At 37.1% G+C, this 26,490-nt stretch overlaps 2 protein-coding genes and 1 long non-coding RNA gene across 3 annotated transcripts; 2 read left to right on the top strand and 1 right to left on the bottom strand.

Moving 5' to 3' along the window:
* Window positions 1-1,376: 1,376 nt before the first annotated feature.
* LOC107597055 (4F2 cell-surface antigen heavy chain-like) lies at window positions 1,377-9,398 on the top strand. The gene is made up of 10 exons (XM_016287960.1): window positions 1,377-1,447; window positions 1,727-1,852; window positions 2,140-2,331; window positions 2,418-2,605; window positions 2,977-3,150; window positions 6,696-6,784; window positions 6,998-7,128; window positions 7,323-7,605; window positions 8,669-8,731; window positions 8,852-9,398. The coding sequence occupies exons 3-10, from the start codon at window positions 2,171-2,173 to the stop codon at window positions 9,197-9,199; spliced, it is 1,437 nt and encodes a 478-aa protein (XP_016143446.1). The 5' UTR covers window positions 1,377-1,447; window positions 1,727-1,852; window positions 2,140-2,170; the 3' UTR covers window positions 9,200-9,398.
* Window positions 9,399-13,047: 3,649 nt separating this feature from the next.
* LOC107597053 (uncharacterized) lies at window positions 13,048-26,428 on the top strand. The gene is made up of 12 exons (XM_016287959.1): window positions 13,048-13,276; window positions 20,139-20,974; window positions 21,082-21,203; window positions 21,384-21,536; window positions 22,131-22,354; window positions 23,606-23,757; window positions 23,836-23,939; window positions 24,100-24,160; window positions 24,245-24,333; window positions 24,403-24,531; window positions 25,616-25,716; window positions 25,850-26,428. The coding sequence occupies exons 2-12, from the start codon at window positions 20,197-20,199 to the stop codon at window positions 26,325-26,327; spliced, it is 2,391 nt and encodes a 796-aa protein (XP_016143445.1). The 5' UTR covers window positions 13,048-13,276; window positions 20,139-20,196; the 3' UTR covers window positions 26,328-26,428.
* LOC107597054 (uncharacterized) lies at window positions 13,235-18,005 on the bottom strand. The gene is made up of 3 exons (XR_001610428.1): window positions 17,828-18,005; window positions 14,391-14,463; window positions 13,235-13,293 (listed from the first exon to the last, which is right to left on the bottom strand). It is a non-coding gene; the product is annotated as an uncharacterized lncRNA (long non-coding RNA).
* Window positions 26,429-26,490: the final 62 nt, after the last annotated feature.

Raw genomic sequence — 26,490 nt, 5'->3', positions numbered from 1 at the left:
TCTACTTGTCCACACTAAGAAAATTGTCATAATGATATTTTTATGCCTAAAACCCCCAGAATAATTGTTATAGAGCCATATTATAAAAACACAAATGCCTCTTTTTTTCAATATTTTACTGTACAGTACTTCTAAGTACTAGCCTACATGTGTTGTCTTGTAGGTGCAATATCTACATGGAAAACTTTATATCACACCGTATTTTGTCTGTCACTTAGCCTACTTCATTTGTGTTTTTACACAGAGACTTGTTTTTGCCAACAAATGTATTCGATAAAATAGTTCAAAACAGATTTTTACTATTATATTGCATCACGATTCATACAACACTCACAAAAATAAAGGTTCTTTATTTTCTTCGATGGTTCCATGAAGATCCCTTAACATCCACGGAACCTTTCCAATACACAAAAGACTCTGTTTAATAGAAAAAGGACATTTATATTTGTCTACTTGTCCACACTAAGAAAATTGTCATTTTAAAAACGGTTCACTGAAATGTTCTGTGAGGAATTAAAATAGTCTCCAAAAACATTATTCAATCACACACACAGTTCTTACTGTACTTTACAGAAAACCTGCATTGGAATGAAGAGCAATTCTGCATCTTCTCAAACAATACAATCCTGACTCCTCAAAGCCTACAACAGTAACAATAAACACGCTTAGGGGGGAAAAATAGATAAAACCAGTTCCATCTGGTTGTGGTCTGTCATATTTTTTTCATGTCTTTGAAAGAGTTTCTGGAGAGCAGGATCAGACAGGCTTAGGAAGGTCCACCCAGACCCCTGCAGAGCATCTGTGAACCCCAGGACCTCATGCACAGCGCCGAGAAAACAAACCACTCTCCTCAGACTCTTCCTCTTCCCCTCAGCTGGTATTGTTCATCTTAAACTAAGGGAAGGAGACAGAATAGCATGCAGGGAAGATGTGTCTTTGAGATCGTTTTGAGAGCTTTACAGTTGTGTTGGTTACACCTTCCTGTAACAGAAAAAAAACAGCTCTGCGTGTCTGGTTCTATCTTGGGTGTTGAGTGCATTGAAAGCAAGTGTTTGTGGGAATAGGTTTGCGCTGTGACTTTTGTAGTTATTCTGCAGTCATTGTTTTTATTACAAAAGTGCTTTTCAAGGGTCATTTTGATTAAACAAATAGCCTAAATACTCTATGAATGTATATACATACACTCTAAAAAATGCTGGGTTGTTTCAACCCAACCTTGGGTCAAAAATGGACTAACCCAACTTTTGGGTTAAAATTTTAACCCAACGGTTGTGTTAGTCCATATTTGACCCAAAGTTGGGTTGAAACAACCCAGCATTTTTTTAGAGTGTACTCTGTATAAAGTGTATACTTTATTTAAAAAACTGTGCTGATATGTAAAAATATGACATTTTCCTTCTTTAGGGACCAATGAAAATACTTTGATTTTCTACACATGCCTAAAAAGGTAACAGTATAATTAATCAAGCATGCACTCTAATAAATGCTGGGTTGAATATAACCCAGCGCTGGGTTAAAAAGGGAAAAACCCAGCTATTGGGTTGTTTTAACCCAGCGGGGTTGGGTTCAAAACAGCCCAACCGCTGGGTCAAAACAACCCAATAGCTGTGTTTGTCCCTTTTTAACCCAGCACTGGGTTATACTTAACCCAGCATTTTTTAGAGTGTGATGATTTATTTTGTTTGGTTGCAGAAATCTATGACTTTCTCTACTGTTACTCCTCCAGTACTGTATGTTGGCTGTTAGGGGCGGGAACAGATGAAGTCCTTTTTATAAAAGTGAACTGACCACCAAACTGTACTCTATTTTCTGCCCGACAGCACAGAGGACACCTCACCTCAACTCTGGACAGGTATTTAACAGAGCGTTCTTTAGATATTTTTGTTTTTGAATGATTGATTTATTGTTAAAATAAATAAATGACATTTTGTATCAAGCTACTGTAACTTAGTTAATACTATTACTATGACAGCAGCAGTTATTGTGACCTTAGGTTTACGATCATTCTATATTATTTAAAAAAAGAGGTCTCTTTATTACTAACCTTTTATGGCATACTATATAATCTTTTTAACCATAAACCATACGTTTCCAGATGTAATGAATCTGTTCACTAGTTTTGCTTTGTTTTTAATCCAGTATTTTAAAGGCCGTCTCTACATAAAGAGAAATGAAAGACGTAGAACTGAATGAGGTGGATCAGGAAACACAGCTAATGACCCGAGAGACTCAAAAAAATGGCTGCGTGAAGGTCACCGTCCCAGAGAACGCTGGAGGGAAGTATACTGGCCTCTCCAAAGACGAGTTAATAAAAATCACCAGTACTGCTGGGTAGGCGACCTACACGAGGATTATGAAATTAAAATGAAACATTTGACAGTCTGTCTGTCTCTTATAGATTTGCATATTTTGTGCAGGTGGGTTCAGACGCGTAGGGCTTTGCTGGCTTTGTTCCTTCTCGGCTGGGCTGGCATGTTAGCTGGAGCAATAGTAATCATAGTACAGGCCCCACGCTGTAAACCCATTCCTGAGATGAACTGGTGGAACGAAGGTCCTCTGTACCAGATATCTGATGTGAATGAATTCTCTGAAAAGGGACTGAAAGGTAAATGGATTTTTTTTTTTTTTGTCCACACCTGTTTATTATTTGAATTACAATTTTAAAGCCTTAGAGAAATTACCTCATGAAAGATTTTAGGCTTTTAGAGGTTTTCAATTATGTTATTCTATTTGTCATTTTTTAGATCAGTAGCCTTGTTTTTCAGTATTTTACAGAACTGTAAACTGCACATACTGTATACAGACATGCAGTAGCCAAAACATTTGTTGAACTTTTCAATTCTTATATATTAGCATTACATGTAGTCATTGTAGATTAGTCAAATATCTGCTCAAGTATTTTATTTCATAATGATCATAATTAGAGGTTCATGATGGTATCAGTGCAATATTTTCTCTTTCTCTCATTCTCTGTAGGAGTGGAGGAAAAGCTGGACTATCTGAGCCAGATGAAGGTGAAGGGTCTTATTCTGGGTCCGATACACACTGTGCAAGCAGACCAGCTGGATACACTAGATCTGGTTTCAGTTAAATCTTCTGTAGGCACTGAGAATGATCTGAAATCTCTGCTGGACCAAGCACATAAAAAAGGTGACCTTTGACCCTGAATGGCCTTTTACCCAGCTAGGATTAAGGTGCTTCAAGATGCCATAGAAGAACCTTTTTTTGTCTAAATGGTTCCATAAAGAACCTTTAACATCTGAAGAACGTTTCTGTTTCACAAAAGGTTCTTTGTGGCGATTAGGTTTTTCAGATTATAAAAGGGTAAGAGACGGTTCTTTAAAGAACCTTTGACTGAATGGTTCTTCTTTGGCATCGCGGGGAAGAATTTTAAGAGTGTACCTTATGAAATCTGACTTCTACGGTGGCCGAGAAGTGCAAAGCAAATCACAATTCTGAAAACAAAATAACAAATTACAAATGCAAATGCAAGTCTAAAAAACAAAATAACAATTCAGAAAACACAACAACAATTCAGAAAACATTATAACAAGTCAGATAACACAACGACAAATCAGACAAACCGGAAGAGGTAGGTATAGTTTGAGACAGCGCCATTGGTTTGGGATTACTCACCGCTGACTGGACGAGACATCTGTCAATCAACGTATACAGAGAAGAACCAGCCGAAGAACAGCAGAGTCGTGGTAGAAAGTTCGGAGATGGTATTAAAGTAGCTCAGTTTAAATGTATTGTATGAATTGCTTTTACTCTGGAATAAAAGATACGGGGTGTCTATTTACATTTAGTCAAAAGTGGCTGGTAAACATCAGTTCCAGTGGCGCAGATGGATAAGTGTGTGTTGTTTGCTTTTTGACGCGATCGACCCGGGTTCGATCCCATCTTTTGCCGAACTTTTTTTTCTCTGCTGTTCTTCGGCTGGTTCTTCCTGTATACGTTGATTGACAGATGTCTCGTCCCGTCAGCGGTGAGTAATCCCAAACCAATGGCACTGTCTCGAACTATACCTAACTCTTCCGGTTTGTCTGATTTGTCGTTGTGTTTTCTGACTTGTTAATTTGTTTTCAGATTTGTCGTTGTGTTTTCTGAAAACTATACCTACGTCTTCCGGTTTGTCTGATTTGTAGTTGTGTTTTCTGACTTGTTATTTTGTTTTTTAGACTTGCATTTGCATTTGTAATTTGTTATTTTGTTTTCAGAATTGTGATTTGTTTAGCACTTCTCAGCCACCGTAGACTTCCAATGAAGGCTTGCTAATATGTAAAAGGACTGAGTCACAGAGGTGGAAAGTAACTAATTAAATTTACTCACGTCACTGCAATTGAGTAGCTTTTTTGAGTAATTTACTTTTTAAAGTAATTTTTAAAATCTGTAATTTTACTTTTACTTAAGTATATATATATATTGAAGTATTGTACTTTGCTACATTTAAAATTACTGAGTAAAAAAAAAAAATCGCACCCTCGAAACGACTGCATTAAATAATGGGCAGGAGAACAAACTGGCGCTAAAATCACAAGAAAGATGGAGACGGACAAGACAGGCGTTAATGGTGCAGACCCAGCAGAAAATTAAACCCCGTCGTATTCTGCTGAAGTTGAACTCGAAGGAAATTAAATGAACCCCTGGCCATATAAGCTCTATTATGCAGTGTAAACTGTGTTTGCCTAGGGAGACCAAACTAGCAGCTTATAAAATCTCGACATCAACCCTTTGCAAGCATGTAGAGGTAAACTACTTGCATCGTTGAGTTGAAAAAATAATTCCAAAACAGCCACCACAGCACAGTTTTGTGCTTCTGAGCAACATTTAGTTCCTGAATGAATCAACTGTTTAAATGATTCGGGTCAATCGCAATGACTCACTTATTAACAGTGACTTGATGCCACCAACTGGTGGTTTTAATTTCACATTTTACATAGATATACGTATATATATAATTTCAAATATGAGTAGGCTATTCAACGTTTTATGTCTCATATATCAAAACATTATTTCTGCATGTGTAACTGCAGGTTAAATGCATTCATGTCCTGCATTAAACAGTGTACTGGTGGTTTTAATTTCACATTTTACATATATATACGTATATATATAATTTCAAATATGAGTAGGCTATTCAACGTTTTATGTCTCATATATCAAAACATTATTTCTGCATGTGTAACTGAAGGTTAAATGCATTCATGTCCTGCATTAAACAGTGTGTAAGTGCATCTAAATGCCACTTCAGATGCAGCTTCTGTGTTTCCTTTGCATTGCAAAGATGGATTTTGTTGATACTGATTTAACTTGTTTGGTAACAGCCCAAATGTCTTATTATTCTAAATGACCGATTAAGAATTTGGCTCAAAGGATAATGAACACTTTTAGAAAAATGGCTTTATGTAGGTAAAAATGCCCATAAAAGATCAAAATCAATTTAAACTTATTAGAAAAGATTCATTTCTATCATTGCTGTGAACTGACCACACAGAATATGAAGAATACAGAGAATAAGAGTCAGCCTGCCCACAGCAATGGTTAAGATACCAGCATAATAACACTCAGCAAAATATTGTCTAATTATCATTATCGATAAAATCACAGAAAATATCAAGATATCTTTTTTTTGTCGATATAATGTTGGTTGGCACCAGGGTCAGAAACTAATGGGGGCTTGGGGCAAAAATGTCACCCAAATTTATGATTTGGTGCAAAAAGTGTCCCTGCACAATTAAGCAAGAACTATTACGGCGGTCATGATTTAAGTGTAATGTGAAATAAATGAAAAGTGTTACATTTTAGAGTAGATCTGCTCATGTTGCATCAGATGTCTTTATACTCGCGTTTTGCAGTGTTGAGCATTATAACTATTCACACACCTTTCTGTTGAGTTTATGAATGCAATGTCCAATCAAAGGCGTTTTGATTCATTGAGTTGTTCAAGTGTGCGCGCTTACTGACTGAATTCTGAATGTGCATTCGCAAATTCTGTCATAATCATAAACAACAAAGTGCAAAATAAATGTAAGCGATTGATTCGCTTCAGTAATTCTGGGAGTTTTTGCAAAAGGGCATAGCTCACATTAGACTGAAGTCATGGACCACTTTAGTGTCCTTCGCGTGCTTTCTTTGTATAATTTATAATAATATTATTTTAGTTTTTCATGCTACTGAAATAACCAATGTGAAGTCTTGATTATCTAATCCTTCAAAAGCAATTCAAAATGTCATAAACGGTTCTTAGCTTGTTTTGCATACTTGGTGGGATGGCCTGCATTAAAATCTCACAAGCCTCCCTAAATGTTTTAAATGTCATGTGTCAAAATCTTTTTGGTTATTGCAGTTTAACTTGTAAAGGTGTTCCTTTAATTAAAAACAACTAGTTTGAGATTTATAGGCCTATCCCATTTTTGGATATTTGGATATTTGTCTTATTCTACTTTTACTTGAGTAGAATATTTCAGTACTCTTTCCACCTCTGAAAGTCTTTATTAGTTTATTTTAAAGCTTTAGCATATTTGTTTTTTTTTTAAGCAGATGAGGGATTTCGTGGGAATGAAATAAGATTACAACACAAATATTAAGCATGTGCAAACTTAATTATAAAACATCTTTTTTATTTCCCCAACCCTTCTTTTTCCCTGCTCTCTCTCTTTCTCTCTTGGTATTTGTTGCTCTCTCTTTTGCAGGTATCCCAATAGTGCTGAATTTAACACCCAGCTATGATAGGGCTTCAGTCTGGTTCAACAATGTTACTGCTGTTGCTGAGAAAATAAAAGTAAGTGCTGATAAAAAAAAAAGAGGAAATTGTAAAGGGAGGCCTATTTTTGTGGAGAATGAGTATGGATGAAAAGATAGTAGGCGTATATGAGAAAGGAAGTATTAAAGAGCCAAACAAGATCCTATCTCTTATCTTAGAAAAACAGCAGATTTAAGATACAACATGTATACAAAAGGGTATACCAATTGATATTTTTATTTATTTATTTAGGACGCATGTACACACTGGTTGACAAAAGGATTTGGTGGTATTTTCTTGCCTGACCTGAGAGAGATCATGACAACAAAGTCCTGGCCATCTATACAAGATATATTCAACAAAACTGAGGAGACCAAACAAGTGTATGTGTCTGTAATTGTGTGCTACTACAACCTAGTGGTTTCCTATTCTGCTGAATTGTTTAGAGACACCTGCTGGCCAGATGGGGTAATGAGCACTGCTGCTTGCTCCCTCTAGTTAGGCCAAGTGTCTTTCTACTTTATCTTTGTTTTCTTTTGCTTCCAAGAGCCTCTCTATTTCTCCTCATGACTTTCAGAGCTCTGATGGGATCAGTCACCAGTCTCTCCGCGGATGAGGTCTCTCTTGTACTGAACCGCTCAGGTGTTGACCTGCTCCTGACTGGACTGCCTGATCCAGCTGAGACTGGGGTAGTAAAGAAGCTCTACTCCAGTCACCCGCAGACGAGTCTGGGCTGGTGTCTGGGTTCTCTGGCTTCCAGAACTCCAGCAGCGCCTATAAGACTCTATCAAATGCTGCTGTTCACCCTCCCGGGCACACCTGTGTTCAGCGCTGGAGATGAGGTCGGACTGAAGGCTGGGGTGAGTACAGCATTAAATAAATGGACAGCTAAATCAGTGTTTGGATGCAAAATTCAGAATTTAAAAAATGGCTCCATTTAAATTCCTTAATTTGAATTGAATCACACACTCCACAGATAGTTGAGACTGAATTGAAAATGACAGGTGGAGAATTTACTGAACTTAAACATATAACGCATTCTGGTAACTAAATGTTCTTGGCTCACAGAAATAAAAGTTAGTTTATTAAATATGATCAAATCTATCTATCTATAGATAGATAGTCTGTTTGTCCATCTGCATATCCTTAGTCCATATTTAATGCCTATAAAAACTTTTGGCAAATGTTCTAATGTTGCTATGAAATAGAAGTAGCCGGTCTATTCTTTTACATTGTGACTTAAGAATTACAAGGACAAAAAAGGAAACATCCACAGAGTAATTGTTCACATTTACAATAACATGCATTTAGAAAAATAGGGTGAATTCTCATTTAATGCCAACTTAAAATATTTTTAAACATTCATGCTAGGCTTTGTCAAGTAAATATTCCGGTTTTTTATTTTAATTATGCTTTCTTGTAAATCCGCATTTTAAATTCATGAACTGAATTATAATTTAAAATTCATTTTTAATTCAATTCCAAATGGCACGCAGCCCCTGGTGAATAAGGGATATAAGGTTGCTTTCATTAGTATTTCTGTCTTGTGAGTTTAATGATAATGTGTATTTAAATTTAGCCTGTTTCAGGATCTTAAACCAGGTCTTAGCATTTAAATACCTTCAAATGCCCCTGTCATTAAGCCAATGTGATTATTATTCAGGTAGCTAACTCAAACTATTGCTCTACAGTACTATCGCAGTAGTTATAAACCTATTTTAGAAGACAGTTTATGCTAATATGCTATAGAGCCCCTTGCGATGTGCTATGAATTGCCATCTGACACATTTCTTAAACAATACATAAAATCGAGCTAAAAGCGTTAGAAGCGAGTACTTCTGCGGTCTTAGTCTAATGTTTATATTTAGCCAAGTTACCAGCGTATTGCTATAACACTGATGACTTAAGATTCCTCCTTCACAGGAAAAACCTCAAATAATGTGGGACTTGGAAAACCCAGCAGAAGAAAAGAATGCAACAGCAAAGGTACATTTTGATTATTCACATGACTATTCATAACAAGGAGATATGATCTCATCACTGTACTAATTACAAATTTAAAACCAGCACACTGAATCTCGCTCTTTCCGTCCTCCACTCATTCAGACTCTGCAGGAGGAGCGTATCGCAGTTCACAACGTCTTCAAAGCACTCAGTGACCTGAGGGGAAAAGAGCGATCGCTTCTGCACGGAGAATATGTCAGCCTTCACAGTTCAGCCACTTCATTAGCATTTCTCCGCCTCTGGGATCAGAGCGACCGTTTCCTTACTGCTATGAATTGGGGAAATGACCCTGTAACCATGATCCTCTCTAACAGCGACCTGCCGGCTCAAGCTCAGGTCCGCCTCACCACAGATGCTCCAAATCTAGCCGTGGATAGCATGGTCTCCTTAGAGAAGTTTCAGCTTGGGCCCAAACAGGCGGTTCTGTTGTCTTATCCTTATGCTGGTTAGACACACATCTGCAGATCTTCACATATCGTCTCAGAGCTGTTTGACTTTCTCTGAGGTCTAATAAAATAGGCCTAGTGTCTTTATGCTTCTTTACGTTTAAGTAGACAAAGTTTAAATGTGTTTGAATTTTGAAGTGATTTTTGATGAGTGACTTTTGTCAATCAGTGCGTGTATTAAATTTGACTTCTCTTATCTACTAATAAAGTTGAATAAAAAGGTTTTTCCATGTCTACTTTCAGTGCACAGACGTGTTTGTACAAAACCACAAATAAATCAGCTTAACTACAAAGCTGATAAATGTTTACTGCTGTATGTCTGTCCTATTTTCTGTGTATTTTATCATGGGAAAAAAGTGATTTTTGTGTGTACGAAACACCTTTGACGTTTTTTTTTTTACCTTGTGATTTTATGCACACAACACATTTGTTGTGCGCTTGTGTCTTGGCTCTATGCCATGTGTCGTTAATTCTCAGGGCAGGAAAAGGAAGACTCTAAAGTCAACAGGTGTGTGTATATGTGTGTCATGTGCGATCTTGATGTGTACTATATAAAACTATTACTTCCTGCACACTTTAGCTTGGTAAAAAGTAACATTTCTTCCAGCACCTAAATGCGGAATGGGTCAGCGTGATTTCATAAATCTAGCTCTTTAGTTAAGAAATATGTAACACGATGGCTCAGTACAACAACGATTGATTTATACACCGTAATTAAAATATTCTTGACACTCAATTTTTTTCCCCCTCAGGATGTGCACTACTACATATAGGGGAAAGTGCCTCTTTCTTAAGTTATTTTGTATTTTACTTGATGCCCCATTTGTTTGTTTTTTTAATGGCAGTCTAGTGTTGATTAATGTAAGGTCATAGGTCAAATCTGAAATTTCAAAAGTGTATAATTCTCATTTACTTACCTTTAGTTTCTGTGGGTCCCCTATCATATTTTCTTCAGCAATAAGCGTATGCTGGGCTTGGATCTCTGTGTTAACGTGTATGAGACCGAAAGAGATCGATCTTGAAAGAAATCTTTATCTAATTGTGATTGTGAACTTTCCCAGATATAAGTGGTGGTGAGGGCTGTTCGTTTGCATGTCCTCCCACAGACAAGAACATTTTTGTTGCACAGAAAAGTAAAAAATCTAGACAGTCCACAATGGTAGAGAAAATTACATTATTGTATTAAGTTGTATAGTGATAAAGCATCAAATACATTTTCTAATTTCTGTTCATCATAAAAGAGTAATTCTTTAAGTATAATATTAATAAAATAACAATTATATTAATAATAGCAACTCATATTCATAAAATGTAAATCAAGTTGAGTGAAGTTTACAACATTGATGGTAAAGAACTAGAAACAGATCACAAAAATGTTTGGTGAGAACTAAAAGGTGTTTGGTAAAAACTAAAATCAGAAGGGGAAATAACATCCAGGTCAGATGTTCAGATAAAGACTGAACAAAACAACACAGTTTCTACATTTAACACATTTTACCTTCAGCGTTGTGTTGTTTAAACATTTAAACTGGATTAACGTGCACTGACTGAATCAAGTAAGCTTGTGCTTTCCAGTTCTATTACACTTCATCAAAAGAAACTCATTTTGGTGGTATTTTTGTTGTAAATATTAGAGCTGCGTTTAAGTCATTGCAATGTATGTACAATATTAGGTATGAAACACTTATTTGTACAACTGCTTCAAACTATTATTTTTTATTTGACTTCTCTATGACAATGTAAATATGTTAAGCATTTTTGTATTATTTTACAAAATTAGTTAGGGTTAGGGTTAAAAATTACAGAATCTCAGCATTAGAAAAAGGACTGAATTATGCAATTATAAACCGACATACAGCAAATTGTGTTCGGTCGTTATATGTTTATAAAAAAAAAAAACGTTTGAAGCAATATCCGTGTACATACTGTAAATAGTTGTGCTACTTTGATTATGTCTCAGACGACGTTATAACATCAGCTGTTTGTACATGTGTGTGTTGATCTGAATGTCAGCGGGGGTACAGTGATATTTCAAAATCGACGGAGACAGGGACGTGTTTCTGGTAAAACACGACGTCGCACTCTTGAGATGACTGAGTGTGGTCACAAACCCGTGTGTGTGTGTGTGTGTGTTACATGTATTTGTCAGACGTGTGTGTACCTGTGTGATTGTGTGTTTCTTTTCTGTGGGGATGGGGGTTTCATTTTGACTCTGGGCAACTTTTGACGGCAGTGAATCTGGTTTTTTGAGCCAGATCACACAGCAGCTTATTTTATTCAACTTAAGTTGTTCACTTGAAATTCCTTTAAAATCAGGAAACATTTCTGGTAACTTTAAACCACACTTGTCTTCTCGTGTGATTTGGGTTTTGTACGGGCTTGATCATCTGTTTCTCTCTCTCCTTCTCCTCCCTCATCTCAATAAGAGAGACGAGAGAGAAAGACACAACGCCCCCTCTCGCCCTGTTGATGTGAAACTCCTCACCGAACAATGCCCAGTCATGCCTGACTCTCGTTTTTACTGCTACAGCCTACTCACATCACTAAACTTCATTAAACCCTGTTATCTTGAACCCCCATCTTCATCGCAAACATTTCTTCATAAGCATCACCATCTCCATTATCACTATCATCATCATCACCAAACTCTGTATTATTCTCATATCTTCTGACTTTCGATATCAAATACACCATTGTTTGTCAAACTCTCCAAAATATCTGCATGAAATAGTGATTCTCCCTAAAATGAATGAGGGTGGCTGTGTGGCAATTTCAACAATCATTTTCATACCTCATCATCAATAATGGCCTACCGAAATATGTCACCTGCACGTAGAGATGGTAACCTGCAATTGTTGCAATCTTTCAAATAAAAATTCCTCATTCTCACGTGCGCTCCAAACTGTACGACTTCTTATGTGGAACACAAAAGAAGATCATTTGAAAGAAGTCTCATACAGCAAAAGACAGTGTTGTTTTTGAACCCCTTTAACTTTAATTGTATAAACATAAAAAGCCAAAACTTGCTTTAAAATATCTTTGTGTTCAGGTTTGGAACAACATGAAGGTGAATACATGAATAGGAATAGTTTACCCTCATGTCCTTCCAAACCTGTGTGAGATTCTTTCTTATGTTGAACACAAAAGAAGATATTTTGAAGAATGTTGGTATTCGAACAGTTGTTGTGTTCAACATAAGAAAGAAACTCACACAGGTTTGGAACGACATGAGGGTGAGTAAATGACGACAACATTTTCATTTTAGGGTGAACTATTCCTTTAAGGGTCATTTCTACCCAATCATTACTCTTCAAACTAGTTTTGTTGTATTATCGTAATGTATTTGGTTGATTAAGTGATGTTAGATCATATTTTGACTTCAATAAATCAGATATTTAGATTTGTTGTGAGTGCACTAAAAAATTCTCTCAGCATGTAATATCCACAATCAACGGCTATTTAAATGAAAAACATTTCTGCTATTCCAACACCGTGTATTCATTTTATTACGCTTTTTTTATTATTATAATCAGCATCTTCTCCTTACTCAATAAAGTACCTTCACGGACCCCTATTTGAAGCCCCCGGAGGTGATACAGGAGACCATGGAAATACAATAAAATACAACATAGAACAAATAGGTTGTAGAATAGTTTTTCAGCACTTAATAGCAGTATTTAACAATCAAATACTAGATGGATAAGAAAGAGAGAGTGAAAAAAACGTAGGGGCAAGGACAGGCGCTTTGTCAAACTGAGAGCTGCCTCTGAGGTCTGAGTCGGAGCAATACAGTTTTTTTTCTCTCGCTCTTTCTCTCTCTCTCTACGGTGTATGATGTTTTTTCTCACTCGTTTCCAGGATCACAATGACAAAGTCTTCAAAAGATCAGAGGAACCAAGAGAAGACTGCCGTACCGAAAAGTTAACCATCACTAACGCCTCCACAGAGCCTGCATGTCTTTCTCTCTGTCTATCTTACCTTAACAGTGCATCCCTCCTTCATTCACTCACTCGTGTATACAGACGTGCATGTAACACGCAGAGTTCAACTGTCCTGCAGGCCTTGACTTCAAAACTGAGAGGTAAGTGACATCTTCCTCTGTTTATGAACAAGACAACAAAAAACAGACAGTGAAGCGAGTTAGCGAGTGATAAAACGGACTAATGGGTAGTGCTTTACAAGTATATACACATGTATTTCAGTTCTGCAAACAAAGTTATATAAGGCACAGACATGGCTGAGCTGACACTCATCTTGTTTGTTTTTACATCTTGAATGTAAAGCGATGCAGACTCATGTCGCTTGTTTTTGAAACTCATAAGATTGTGTATTGCACCAGACTTGTAGACTCATGGATCTGCGTATAGCATGAAAGATTTCATTGATGTTGAGGCCTAGTTTCGGAAAACGACTGGAGTACAGAGGACACATTAGAAACTCAGTGTGGATTGAATGAGGTATCTTTTTGACTGTAATGTACCTCTTTTTACATTTAATTAATGAACATCATCTTTAGTTTATGAGATGCATGCTATAATAACGCTTACATTTTCAACACTAATAATAGTTCGCTCCATTAGTATTTTGTGGCGTCTATGACATTCTTCAGATTGTGAACGACAGAGTAGAATATTGATAATTTTCGGATAATCTGTAGATGAAACGTGTCCCTGTGAGTCATTCTCATGAGAAACGGTATTGGATTGCGTACAATCCTGCGAGAAAAAGCAGTTTGAATACTTTTTCTTGGTTCTGCGCTCGAAGTACAAAAATTCAAAAATAATAAAACAAAAGCTTCTATTTCTGGAAATCATATTCAAAAAATATTTTTAAGGGGTAAGATTTATTTTTTTGAGCCTTGAGCATAATTTCTCTCACCTTTTATGTGCATTTGTAGTTCCTTGAAGACCTGCGTCAATGATTATGGGACTGAAAGTGTGTGCAAGGTTCTTCCCTTTAACACAAAGAGCAGTCAGTAATGACCTATTTTTGTTGATGGTGGACCATGCAAATTATTAATAACTCGGGCTCCTAGTAATGTATTGTCTGATTTTACAGTTTTTTCCGTATATTTCATCTTTACACAACAGGGTCTAATAAGCAAACTTTCTCTGATGTTTTTTGCTATTATTGCAAAGTATAATGTCATGTAGAGAATATTGATTCAGAATTGTTATTTATGAAATGAAACTCACCTGACAGATAACGTCCTACAACCGCCTTTATGACTCAAGTGCTGCAAACTACTAGTCCAAGCGATGATGATTCCTGAAAATATATATATAATAAAAAATTAGCCTCAAAGTTCAGTGATTATACTTTACACTTGAAAAGAAAAAAAAGGCTATTAGGATTGAACAAGAATCCTTCTACTAACAGAATTGCAACAGTTTCTGCATTGTACCTTTAACCTTTTTGGATATTTAAATTATGCAAGAGTTCTGTGTTTATTCTGTGAGGATGTTGGCATCCACCAAGGGCATATTTCCTGTATACTGATCATTGCAGCCAAATTTAGCTTTAATATGCATAAGCAATACTTAAACAGTACAGTGTTAGGTCCTCTTTTATTCAGGTATTGAATGAGTATTGGGCTTTTTGTAAGGCGCTAAGTTGATTTTAAACCTCAGATCTCCATTATTATGTATTGGGTCAAACAGAACATGACGATGGTCACCAACAACAAATTAGCAATTTATTTTTTCTTTTCTATCTTTTTTTTTAAAATAATGGAATACGAAAAAGAACATTTAGAATTGGCTTTATGTAAACTTAGCTGGTTTAATCTATAGTAATTCTAACGATGTTTATATAAAAAAATAGTAGTCTATGGTATGTCTTCATGTAGAAATAAATGGTGTATTTGTATGTAGGTTTAAATGCGAGGCTCTGGGAGACCTTAGAAACATCACTTAACAGACTTTGCAGTTATTTGACTATAAATATGTTTTACTATTTGACTATGAAAGGCCAGATATTCAGTCTAGGTAGCACCTGTTCAATATGAACAAAATCTTTAAAAAAAAAACAACAACAACAGCAAGTCTCTATTTCATCAGATAATACAGATAATTACATAAGATAATTTTTGCTAATTTTCTAATACATATTATATACAAATACTTGATATGGCGTGAAAATGTAAGATTTTATTGAAGCGGTTATAAGGACAGACTGCTTCTGAAGCTTGTCTATGTGCAGTCATGTTTAGCCTTCTGCGATAAACATTTTTAGAACGTATTAAAAAACCGGTAAGACATTCAGTTGAGAATTAAATGTTAAATTTGCTAACTTTTCATCTAGAGCACCGATATGACAAAAAAGAAAACATATAAACAAACACAAAACAATTTGGTAATATCAATGATAAATCGGTATTTGTATGTAGGTTTAGATGCGAGGCTCTGGGAGACCTTAGAAACATCACTTAACAGACTTTGCAGTTATTTGACTATAAATATGTTTTACTATTTGACTATGAAAGGCCAGATATTCAGTCTAGGTAGCACCTGTTCAATATGAACAAAATCTTTTTTTTAAAAACAACAACAACAGCAAGTCTCTATTTCATCAGATAATACAGATAATTACATAAGATAATTTTTGCTAATTTTCTAATACATATTATATACAAATACTTGATATGGCGTGAAAATGTAAGATTTTATTGAAGCGGTTATAAGGACAGACTGCTTCTGAAGCTTGTCTATGTGCAGTCATGTTTAGCCTTCTGCGATAAACATTTTTAGAACGTATTAAAAAACCGGTAAGACATTCAGTTGAGAATTAAATGTTAAATTTGCTAACTTTTCATCTAGAGCACCGATATGACAAAAAAGAAAACATATAAACAAACACAAAACAATTTGGTAATATCAATGATAAATCGGATCAATAATCATTATACGGATGAGACTGCAGTGAGATGCATACAGATGTTGTGCTCTGTCATTTTATAGTTTATCATTCTCTCGTTTGAAAACCTTTTGAACAAAACCACTCCAAAATATATTCATGTAATCATACAAAAGCACACATCCAAAAAGTTGTTTATTTAGTATCACTTTTGTGCAACTTCTAATGCTAGATTTATCTAATTTGCATACATCATATTCACTTACTGTTTTTATTTTTTTATTTTTTTACAGGTCTAACATTGATTAAATTGAATCAAAGATCGTCTTATAGACCATTGAAATAGGATAATGCGTAACATTTAACACTGAAAAAGACTACCCATGAAAAAAAATATTGGCAAAAAAAATATTTCCATGTAAATACAAAAATACAATAAATCTAAATTGCATATTTTGCCTCTTTCAACGGTTATCCACAAACCAGTATGCGAACACTTTTGTGTTTATCATTTGATTTGGGTTCATATATTTTAGCATTACATTACATCTATTATAAAATGCCGCCAGCAAAATGTAAACGATTCCAAAACTACAAATCTTTATTAATATTATTGAAAAGTCTTTATAATAGTATATGCTTTCACGACTTAAAAATGTCACCGTCACAGAGCTGGGAAGACATGGACTGCCAGACATAGTCTGTTAAATTATTTATTGTAAATGATTATTTTATACAGTTTAACTGAAGAATCTCACAATGCTAGCAATTCATGCTACAAGACCCAACAATACAACAGAATCTACAGCAGTAAATGTGCACAAGAGTAAAAGAGATTTTCATATCTTCATGTATTTCCAGCTGTTCTCTTCTTTTCTATGATTTGAAATTATGGCCACATGTTGTCAGTTGAAAATTTTGACTACTGAAATTTAGTGGAAGCTTGCTTAACACATTAGCCGTTTCTGAATTTGCTTATGTTCTAAAAATGAGTGAATTCTTACTCCTCCTAAAATGCATCGTCAGCACATTTCACTCTGCATCGGCCATGAGCAGACTAATAATGGAGAAGCACCTAAATTCATTAGAAACTACAGGTTTTGGGGGACGTAACCTGTAAAAAGCACATTCATTTATTTCCGCAACCTAAACTTCAGCGTTCATTCAACAAGAGTTTTAGGTTCAGCTTTCATTACTCTCATATACTTCTTTAATTTTTCAACGCATTCGTCTGCATGCACTTATGAACGTTGTCTCAAAGATAAGATAAACGGTTTGATAGAATGATAGATAGAGAGGAGAAAAAAAAAAAGTCCAAACCGCTCTGCTGCTTTCCCCCTCCTCTGTTCAGTCTTTCACTCATATGACCGAAAACTAGAAAACAGCCTCCACACTCCTCTTTCCATCAATTATATCCTATGTTGTTTTGTCCCTCCTTAACCCGCTCGCCCCGTTCTCCAGTATTATCTGATCACGTATAGCTTTTAGGTACGCAATATTGATTTAAGAATGAACATTTCATGCAACAAAGTTGGTATTTTAAGTCCTAAATTTCCCCACTCTTTGTTTTTGAATATAAAAACTTGTACAAAGTAGATTTTTAAAGGCAAAAGCTAAAAAAAAGTAGGGCAGCGAGAGAGAAAATCTACATTTCTCTTGTCCAGGAATCCGTCTTCTCGCGGTGTATTGTATTACACCTTTTATTCTTTCACCCACATTATGCTAATGGTGAGGTTTGTGTAGGTGATTTCTGCAGGTACATTCATACTGTACTCACCACTGAATTAACATCACCCTCATCAGCCAAACTGCCAAACCTACAACCTATGCGGGGGCCGTCCAGATTCACGGTCTCTCAAAGTTTAATGCCTCTGACCGAGATACGACGCACAGAGACAGAGTGGGTGGACCTGTAGTAGACCTGTCATTCAAAATAAAAATCCATGATTATGCTGAACTGCTGTCATTTAAGAATTAACAGTTAAAATGATGCAAATAAGCTAGCATGGGAGAGAGAGAGAGAGAGAGAGAGAGAGAGAAAAGCTTATTTAACACTACGTGTGGGTGGAAAAAGGGGTGCAGAGACAATTGTATGCGGTATGGAAACGATTTTATATTGTGGGTATAAGAGGGATACACTTGCAGAAAGAGAGCGAGAGAGCGGAGGCGGGGTGTACGGAGGTTTCCCTTGTCCACTTCCTGTTCTGTTGTCGTTTCATGGTCAACTTCCCGTCACATGATTTTGAGCAACCACAGATTCTCACTGGCGTAAACACAGTTTGTTTTTTCACCCACACAAACACATGCACAGACTTACTGTATATGCATGCACAAAATCTCAATAAAGCAATCAAGTTAATAATTTAACACAAAACACAACTGTTCACATACATGCAAATACAAAACAAATACTCAAACTTGTTCTTATGACCGACACACACACACACAGACACTTGACAGGAAGCTTTGCCTCTCACTCATGTCGTATACACTTACACACACACACCCACGCCTTACCTGCCAGTTTGACAACTCTTACGTTCTTTACACTCAAGTCACTAACCACAACAGATGCGAATCTCAAGATAACACTCTGAGCCGCATGCACAATAAGCCCAAAAAGTCTCATAACTTGCCAGCATCATTGAAGACAACAAGCTTTCATCCTACAGCTGTTGTTAATTGTTAAAAAATCGATCTAAAGTAAGGTTAGTCCGGGTTCAGCTGTACGGAGGTTTCCCTTGTCCACTTCCTGTTCTGTTGTTGTTTCATGGTCAACTTCCCGTCACATGATTTTGAGCAACCACAGATTCTCACTGGCGTAAACACAGTTTGTTTTTTCACCCACACAAACACATGCACAGACTTACTGTATATGCATGCACAAAATCTCAATAAAGCAATCAAGTTAATCATTTAACACAAAACACAACTGTTCACATACATGCAAATACAAAACAAATACTCAAACTTGTTCTTATGACCGACACACACACACACAGACACTTGACAGGAAGCTTTGCCTCTCACTCATGTCGTATACACTTACACACACACACCCACGCCTTACCTGCCAGTTTGACAACTCTTACGTTCTTTACACTCAAGTCACTAACCACAACAGATGCGAATCTCAAGATAACACTCTGAGCCGCAAGCACAAAAAGCCCAAAAGGTCTCATAACCTGCCAACATCACTGAAGACAACACACTTTCATCCTGCTGCTTTTGTTAATTGTAAAAAAAAAAAAAAAGTATTCTAAAGTAAGGTTAGGTTGGAATCAACCCTTTTTGATCTACCGTCTGTCTGTTCACCATGAGTGAGACCCCCATTGGACCAAGAGAAGATGGTGATCTATGGGAGACTGTGAGTATGTGATGTAGGAGAACGGATAAAAATAGACTGAGAAGGAAAAGAGATTAAGGAGGAGAGCAAGACAGAAGAGGGAGAGAGATATAGAAAGACAGAGATAGAGGGAGATCCGTGACTGCTTCCTCAGGATGTGGTTTTCGGTTCAGGGTTTTAAGGGAGGGGGTGACTCTATGACAACCGAAGACTTACCTTTTGATCGGTGGCACCTGTGAAAGAAAATGTGTGAGAAAGAGTTTTCACATTTAAGTATGATAATGCGCACAAGCGAGGAAGAGCTAGAGAGAGCGCCTGCTTTCAGACGTGTTAGCTGGAGAGAAGGGTCGCACACGGCAGACAACTCGCAGGTCGACATGTACAGATAGCACATGAACAAAAACAACAGGTTATGGATAAAGAAAGGTGAGTACTAGACAAACAGAGTGAGAAAGAAGGATGAGAAATAAAGTAAAAATGATAAACAAAGCCGCAGAACAAAGGCCGTTTGTTTTCTTTCGATAGCTGTAGACGTTTCTCCATTTTTTCTTTGCTGTAATGTTTCCGCATTTCTGTATGAATATTTGTCTTTAAAACCAACTGTTACAGAGGAAGACAAAGACAAACCATTCAGCGGTTGGGAAAATGTCTCATTGCGTTTGCCTGTGTGGTTTGGCTCACTAACGTTTCTGAGGTTGAAAGGATTTTGATGGCTTCTGATTGTCTTTGTGTGTCGTTTCAGTTTTCAGATGCGATGAGCGTCCTTTAACTCGAGGGTGCAGCCATTTGCAACAAGCCACATGGCTGACCTTACATCTCCCGAGGCGGAGTCGCTCTCCTTCGCTCCCATGTTCCGACACCAGACAGAAGGTCAAAGGTCAAGCCACAACCTTTACCTGCAAGGTTCTATAAGTGGGCTCGGCCCGTTTGAGGTCCCGTGTGAAGCCACGGATGGCACCGGGAACACTCTGAATGGAATAGCTCAAACGGGGAATGCTTCTTATTGGGGGAATACATCCCCTGTGTCCTCTATGGAACTGAACAGGAACAAGGCACAAGCTGGAGTTTACGAGGCCGACTGGAGTTCTCACTACCACCAACAAGAGGCATCAGAGAGTTATGAAACAACTGGGCGTCAGCAACAAAAACTGGATTCATTCTCCGAGGCATTTTGCAGTCATAGCGCCACCCGAATGCCGGGCGGAGGAGAGCAGAGCGGCTTTAACAGCTCTACTCCTCCGTCACATGCCCTCTCTTTCCCTCTGGTTCTTAGCCCACCGCCAACGCCCCTGCCTGCTCCATCCTTTTCTCCTCCTAAACGACCTCAACACTTCTTGTCCGGCCAGATCTTGAGTCAATCACAGATACAAACTCAGATGGATGGGTCGCTGCAGTTCTTTCCCTCTTTACCTTCGCCCTCCACCGGCAGGTTCAATCATCCCATTTGGTTCCAGCTGCAAGCTGACGACAGCGACAGCCTGGACTTAACGCAGCACCTTCCACAAGATTCAAACTCCTCTCTGATTTATTCAGAGCACGGAGGGCCTCATCTGAAACATATTAACTCCCTGCAGAGAGGTACAGGTAACATAGCACCATGTTTTGTGTGTTGATCTGTCTTGGCATGCTGTTATTTTTTAAATTAAAGTGTGACTTTTAATAAAACAAGTGCTTTTCTTGGTTAGACTGTTCACTGCAAATGTCCCTCAACCCTGTACTGGTTGAACATCACCATCACCAGGCCTGCACGCAACAAGAGTTGAGTCACGAGCCCGGAACATCCGAAGATCACATGACTTGGTCTCAGGTTTGCCATCTGCACATTCAGACAGATTATTAGCCTGGTCAAGCATAATCGACTGATGCATCAATGGCTTTAACGGCATAGCAGCCCATTTAATTTTAATGTTCTGTATTTTAAGCTGGTTATGATAGCATGCAACATTCATTACACTGTATAGAACCTTTTTTTCTTCCATTTTGACAGATGGGGCAATCATCTCATTCATTTGGACCTTCTCTACACCAGACTAGTCTCCATGTGCAGGGGTCAGGGCCAGGAGAAGGAACACGATTCGGTTATGGACTGAACTTCGGTCCTGGGTCCTCAGACAAATCTCAGGTGCCCGTCAGCACACAGGCAAGAGACCATTAATTTACTACATTTTGTACCATTCAAAAATTTGGGGTCAGTAAGATCTTCAAGAAATTTTAGACAAATTAATACTTTTTTTTGATTGGTGAATAAGTGACAAAGATATTTATAATGCTACATAAATTGTTAATTTTTTTCTTTTTAAACTTTCCATTCATCAAAAAATCCTGAACAATATTATCATGGCTTCCATGAAAAAAAAAACGTTACAACTGTTTGCAACATTGATAATAATAGGAGCTGTTTCTTTAGAACCAAATAAGCACATTAGAATAATTTCTAATTAAGAGTTTAAAGTATATTTAAATAGAAAACTGTTATAAAACTGTAATAATATTTGACAATATTACTGCTTTTACAGTATTTTCTGATTAAATAAATGCAGTATTGGTGAGCATAAGACACTTCGAAAACATTTTTTTTTTAAAAACAACCCAAGCTTTTGAACGGTAGTAATATACAACATGTGAAATATATATAAAAATGTTAACGGTTACTGGTTAAAACCACAAGCCTTCATCCTTGGGAGCATCATTTTAAGCAGAATCACTCACATGCAGCTTTATTTGCCTCATGTAGAATGTTCCCAGTTCCGTATATACTGGAGCCCCTTTCAACAGTGTGATCCAGATGAGTAGAGACCTAATGGAGAACTGGGAGGAAGCTACACCTCACTATATGCCACCTCCAATGCTGAACCCAACACGTAGTGGAACGGGACTCTTTTGCAACTTACTGTCTTCCCTAGCTGTGGAAAACAGAGCATTGTGGACAGACGAGAGGAAAGATGATGACTCACAAAGGTCAGCATTCAAATGTTTGTTTGTTTTTCTCAGTTTTGGTCACTCATTGGTGTCGTCATACATGAAGCATTTGTAGTATTTCAGCTAATACCAATTTATCTATGTATTTTTTTTTGTGAAGCGCATGTCTGAACAGCTTAAAAAAATTTTTTACTTATTTGACAACAATAATCTGTCAGGACATAAATAATGCACAGTTTGGTGTCAAGTTTTTTCTTTCTTGATTTGGTGAGCATCTGCTTGGTTGTGTTGAATCTTCCTTATTTTAACCCTCTGGCATTTTTCAACATGGCAGTCAAAAAAAGTATTTTTTTTAAATGAAATTAACGTTCTGTATTGTATCTTGATAGTTTTTTAAATTTAATATTTAGGTTTTTTTTAGGAAATGTTTGGTTCTAAATTATATTCATAGTTATGATCCATTTGATACCTGCGAACCACTTTTTGAGCATAGACCTGAAAATTACATTTCCAACTTAAACTGTCGTAAAACTTGAACTGGGGCCAGTTTCATAAAACAAGTTTACCAAATAAGCCAGGTTTATTTTAGTTAGTCTGACGTATTGTCAGTTGATTTGGTTCACAATAAGTCAGACTAACTGAAATAAGCCTGGCTTATTTGGTAAACTTGTTTTATGAAACAGGCCACTGGAGCACACTTAAGTGTGATCTCTTCTTAAAGAAGACACATGGCAGATTATTGATGAAGTGAAGTTTAAGTTATTGAAGTTTGCCGTTATGAGAAATGCACAAAATGCCATTTTTTTATATGAAACATATTTTCAAAACATGTTTTACTCAAAAGCTGTAAGAAAACCAAAGCCATGAATCTAAACAAGTTGTGTTCCAAATTTGAGGTTGATATCACAAATAAACGAGGTCTCAGTAAGATTTAGTTTGGGTGCAATACCAAACATTTCTACAACAAAAAAATTGCTTCCCATTAATTTTCAATGACTGTGAACAAAAATATGACCATTTAACCTTTTCAGATCATGCCCATGATTTTTGTGTGTGTGTGTGTGTGTTCACATAGCAAGTGCCAAAATCTTTACTAAGTTTCATACCTGACCCTTCCAATAAAGTAAAAAATTTTTAAATAAATAAACGATGAGTGAAATTTACCCAGAGGGTTAAGAAACTTATGTGTCAAGCTTTTCAGCGACAGATGATTTCAAGCTTTTCAGAGACAGATGATTTCAAGCTTTTCAGAGACAGATGATTTCAATAAACTGTCAATTCACACCCAAGGTGCATAAATATAGGCCCAGAGTTCCAAGCGGAGCTGCCAGATCTGATTATAGGAAGAGCGCATGAGGTGTGTCCAGAGGAACCAGTCAGGGAGGAGTTACTATGGAAACCTTGGGCCGAGTTAGAGGAAAATGACACCCTTTTACAGCACGGTAATCAAAATCAAATATTTTAATTACCATTAAACCACTAGTTTTTTCTTCATTAATGAGTGTGATCTGGAACCTCAGTGGAGAATCTTCTTGACCTGAGTGCCTCCAGTGTTCTACCAGGAGGTGGCGCCAATCTGGAGCTTGCTCTTCATAGCCTGTCTCACTGCCAGGGAAACCTTCTAGTGAGTGCAATCTTCATTATGAACTCATGTTTGTAGATGTATGATATTTTGTGATTGCTTTGTTACCTCTTCATAATGTCCTTGGTAATCATGACATCTGATGACTGTTTTACACAATAACGCAGCATAATATTTAATTTCCTTATTTTCCTGGTGACAGGCAGCGCTGGAGATGCTGTTGTTTAAAAACTCCCCTCCATCAGAAAACTATCACTATTCTGGTAAACACTCATTTGTTGATTGTCAAAAACTTTTACAGTAAGCATATTATAAATAAGACTAATCCCGTTTCACTTTCCATTTAGGCATGAATATGTGGAGTTTGAGTGAACAAAGACTGTTCCATAAAGCATTTGCAATTTATGGAAAGGATTTCTCCTTTATACACAAAATGGTAATATATTGAATATTTGCAACTCCAAACCACCAACTATCAGAGAATTTACAGTTCTCATACTTTCAGGTGAGAACAAAGCAGGTGTCACAGTGTATTGAATTCTACTACAACTCCAAGAGGCTTTCAGAGAAACAAAACAAGCAGAGGGAAAGAGAAAGTTTGGAGAAAGAGAGAATAGCAGCCACCATCAATCAGGTAAGACTGAGTTAGATTACTGCACATCAGTGTCAGTCTATACGAGCATGAGTGCTGATCAGGTAAACCCATGAATGGGTGTGTAATGGTTTTTAATAATACAGGCCGGTTTTTAATTTAATATAAAAATGTGAATGATATTCAATTGCTTTTAATTAACCTAGCTTGCCCAGCCTTACCTAATAACACACAAAACAAGCACTGCACATTGAGCACAAATTTTAGTTTTTAGTATTTAATTAAACTGAATAGACTACACTTGGTTCGTAAAATGTCATACATGTTTCTGAGTCTTGCTCCGACCAGCAAGTGACGCCAACCTGTCATTTCGAGCTCTTAGAAGAAAAAGAATCAGTTTGCGAAGAAATTGGTTCAATTTATTCAAATTTTCAAAAAGCTCCATTTCTCCCATAACTATTGAAAAACACGTTTTTAATGAACAAAACACCTGAAAAATAGAGAAGGGCACAGAGCTTCTTAGTAATAGTGTACTCCAAGTTGTCCAAAAGTTGAGAATTGAGTCTTATATTCAACGCTTCAAACGCAACAAATTTTAGCATGGCCTGCCATGTCAGTTCTTTACCAGATCTCATTTGCCATTTAATGCATTTGAGGAATAATTTTCACAGTGCATGGCTTACATTTTACGGTCAAATTCTTCTTGAGATTTTATTAGCAGTTGAGAAACAAAATGGTGTATTTCCGCAACCAACTGGAATGGAGTGTGGATCAAAATTACTCACTCAGTTCTTTTTTTTCCCTCTCAAATCCTCTCCCATGGATTAGTTATTGTGAGAAATTCATGAGTAATTCCATTTTAAAATGGGGAGAAAAGACTCGCCCCGACAGCACGCGGGCCTGCGGTAAACGTCGCTGCATGAATGCGCAGCAAACTTTTTTTTTTTTATAGTAATGCATTAGAAACGTGCTACTATGGTCAGCAGAGGAAATACTTGTTTTGGCAGAACATTCTCCCTCTTACCAGTTACATAAATATAATGGCCTACGATTTGCATATTTTCTGGAGGACAGCAATGATTTGTTGCAGCCCTTTAGCAATTGTTACAAAACTACTCATCCACAGGTTCCTCCAGCCCCGAAGGTGTTGGTTAACCAAGCCAGTATTGACCAACTGATTCAGACCCCACCACTTCCCACAAGCTTTCCCTGTAAACAGTGTGGAAAGTAAGTATAGGCAAAGTTTGTGTTATAGTACTCACTAGGTTTGAAAGTCATGGTCTTCGTTTCTATAGCAAACATGCTTATTTTGGGCATTGTAATCCATCCTTCCCTTTGACCTTGCAAATTGTCATTTCAGGATGTTCTATAAAATCAAAAGCAGAAATGCTCACATGAAGATCCATCGGCAGCAGCAAGAGGACTGGAGGGAAAAACTACAGCTACGCCCAAACCAGCACCACAATCTTAACCTGACCGGAGCACTGGCTCACCCAAACCAGCAAATCCTAACCCAGACCCACCATCAGAATCACATCCTGACCCAAACCCTGATTCAGAACTTGGTCCAGTCACAGACCCAGTTGGCTTTTCTTCAAAGCACAAAGACTCCAAGTACATGCCCAACCAGCAGTACAAGTTGCATGGCTCCCACCCAGAATTCACAGATAGGGTCCAAAGCGCCTCCCTTAAAACTCCACACTGGGCCTCAGCAGACCTGGGGCTCCCTGCACAGTGTAGACACAGGAGGCCTGTTCTATAACAGAGGCTCCGTGGTAAATGGGCTCCATTTGAGCATACAGGACAGTGTCAGTAAACCATGGGCTGATACCCAATAACTGACTTAAACGGTTTAAAACTCTTGATGGAATAAAGTTAAAATAGATTACTGCTTTTAAAATTTTTTTATTTTTTTTAAAGACTTCTCAAATTCAAGAACCCAGTGTAATGTGGGGAGAGCAGAGAAAAAATTAAAAATAAAAATCCCACACGAAAGAACAC

Source organism: Sinocyclocheilus grahami, unplaced genomic scaffold (assembly GCF_001515645.1).
Source record: "Sinocyclocheilus grahami isolate Dianchi unplaced genomic scaffold, SAMN03320097.WGS_v1.1 scaffold227.1, whole genome shotgun sequence".
Taxonomy (NCBI): Eukaryota; Metazoa; Chordata; class Actinopteri; order Cypriniformes; family Cyprinidae; genus Sinocyclocheilus; species Sinocyclocheilus grahami.
This window is presented reverse-complemented; position numbering and strand designations above follow the sequence as displayed.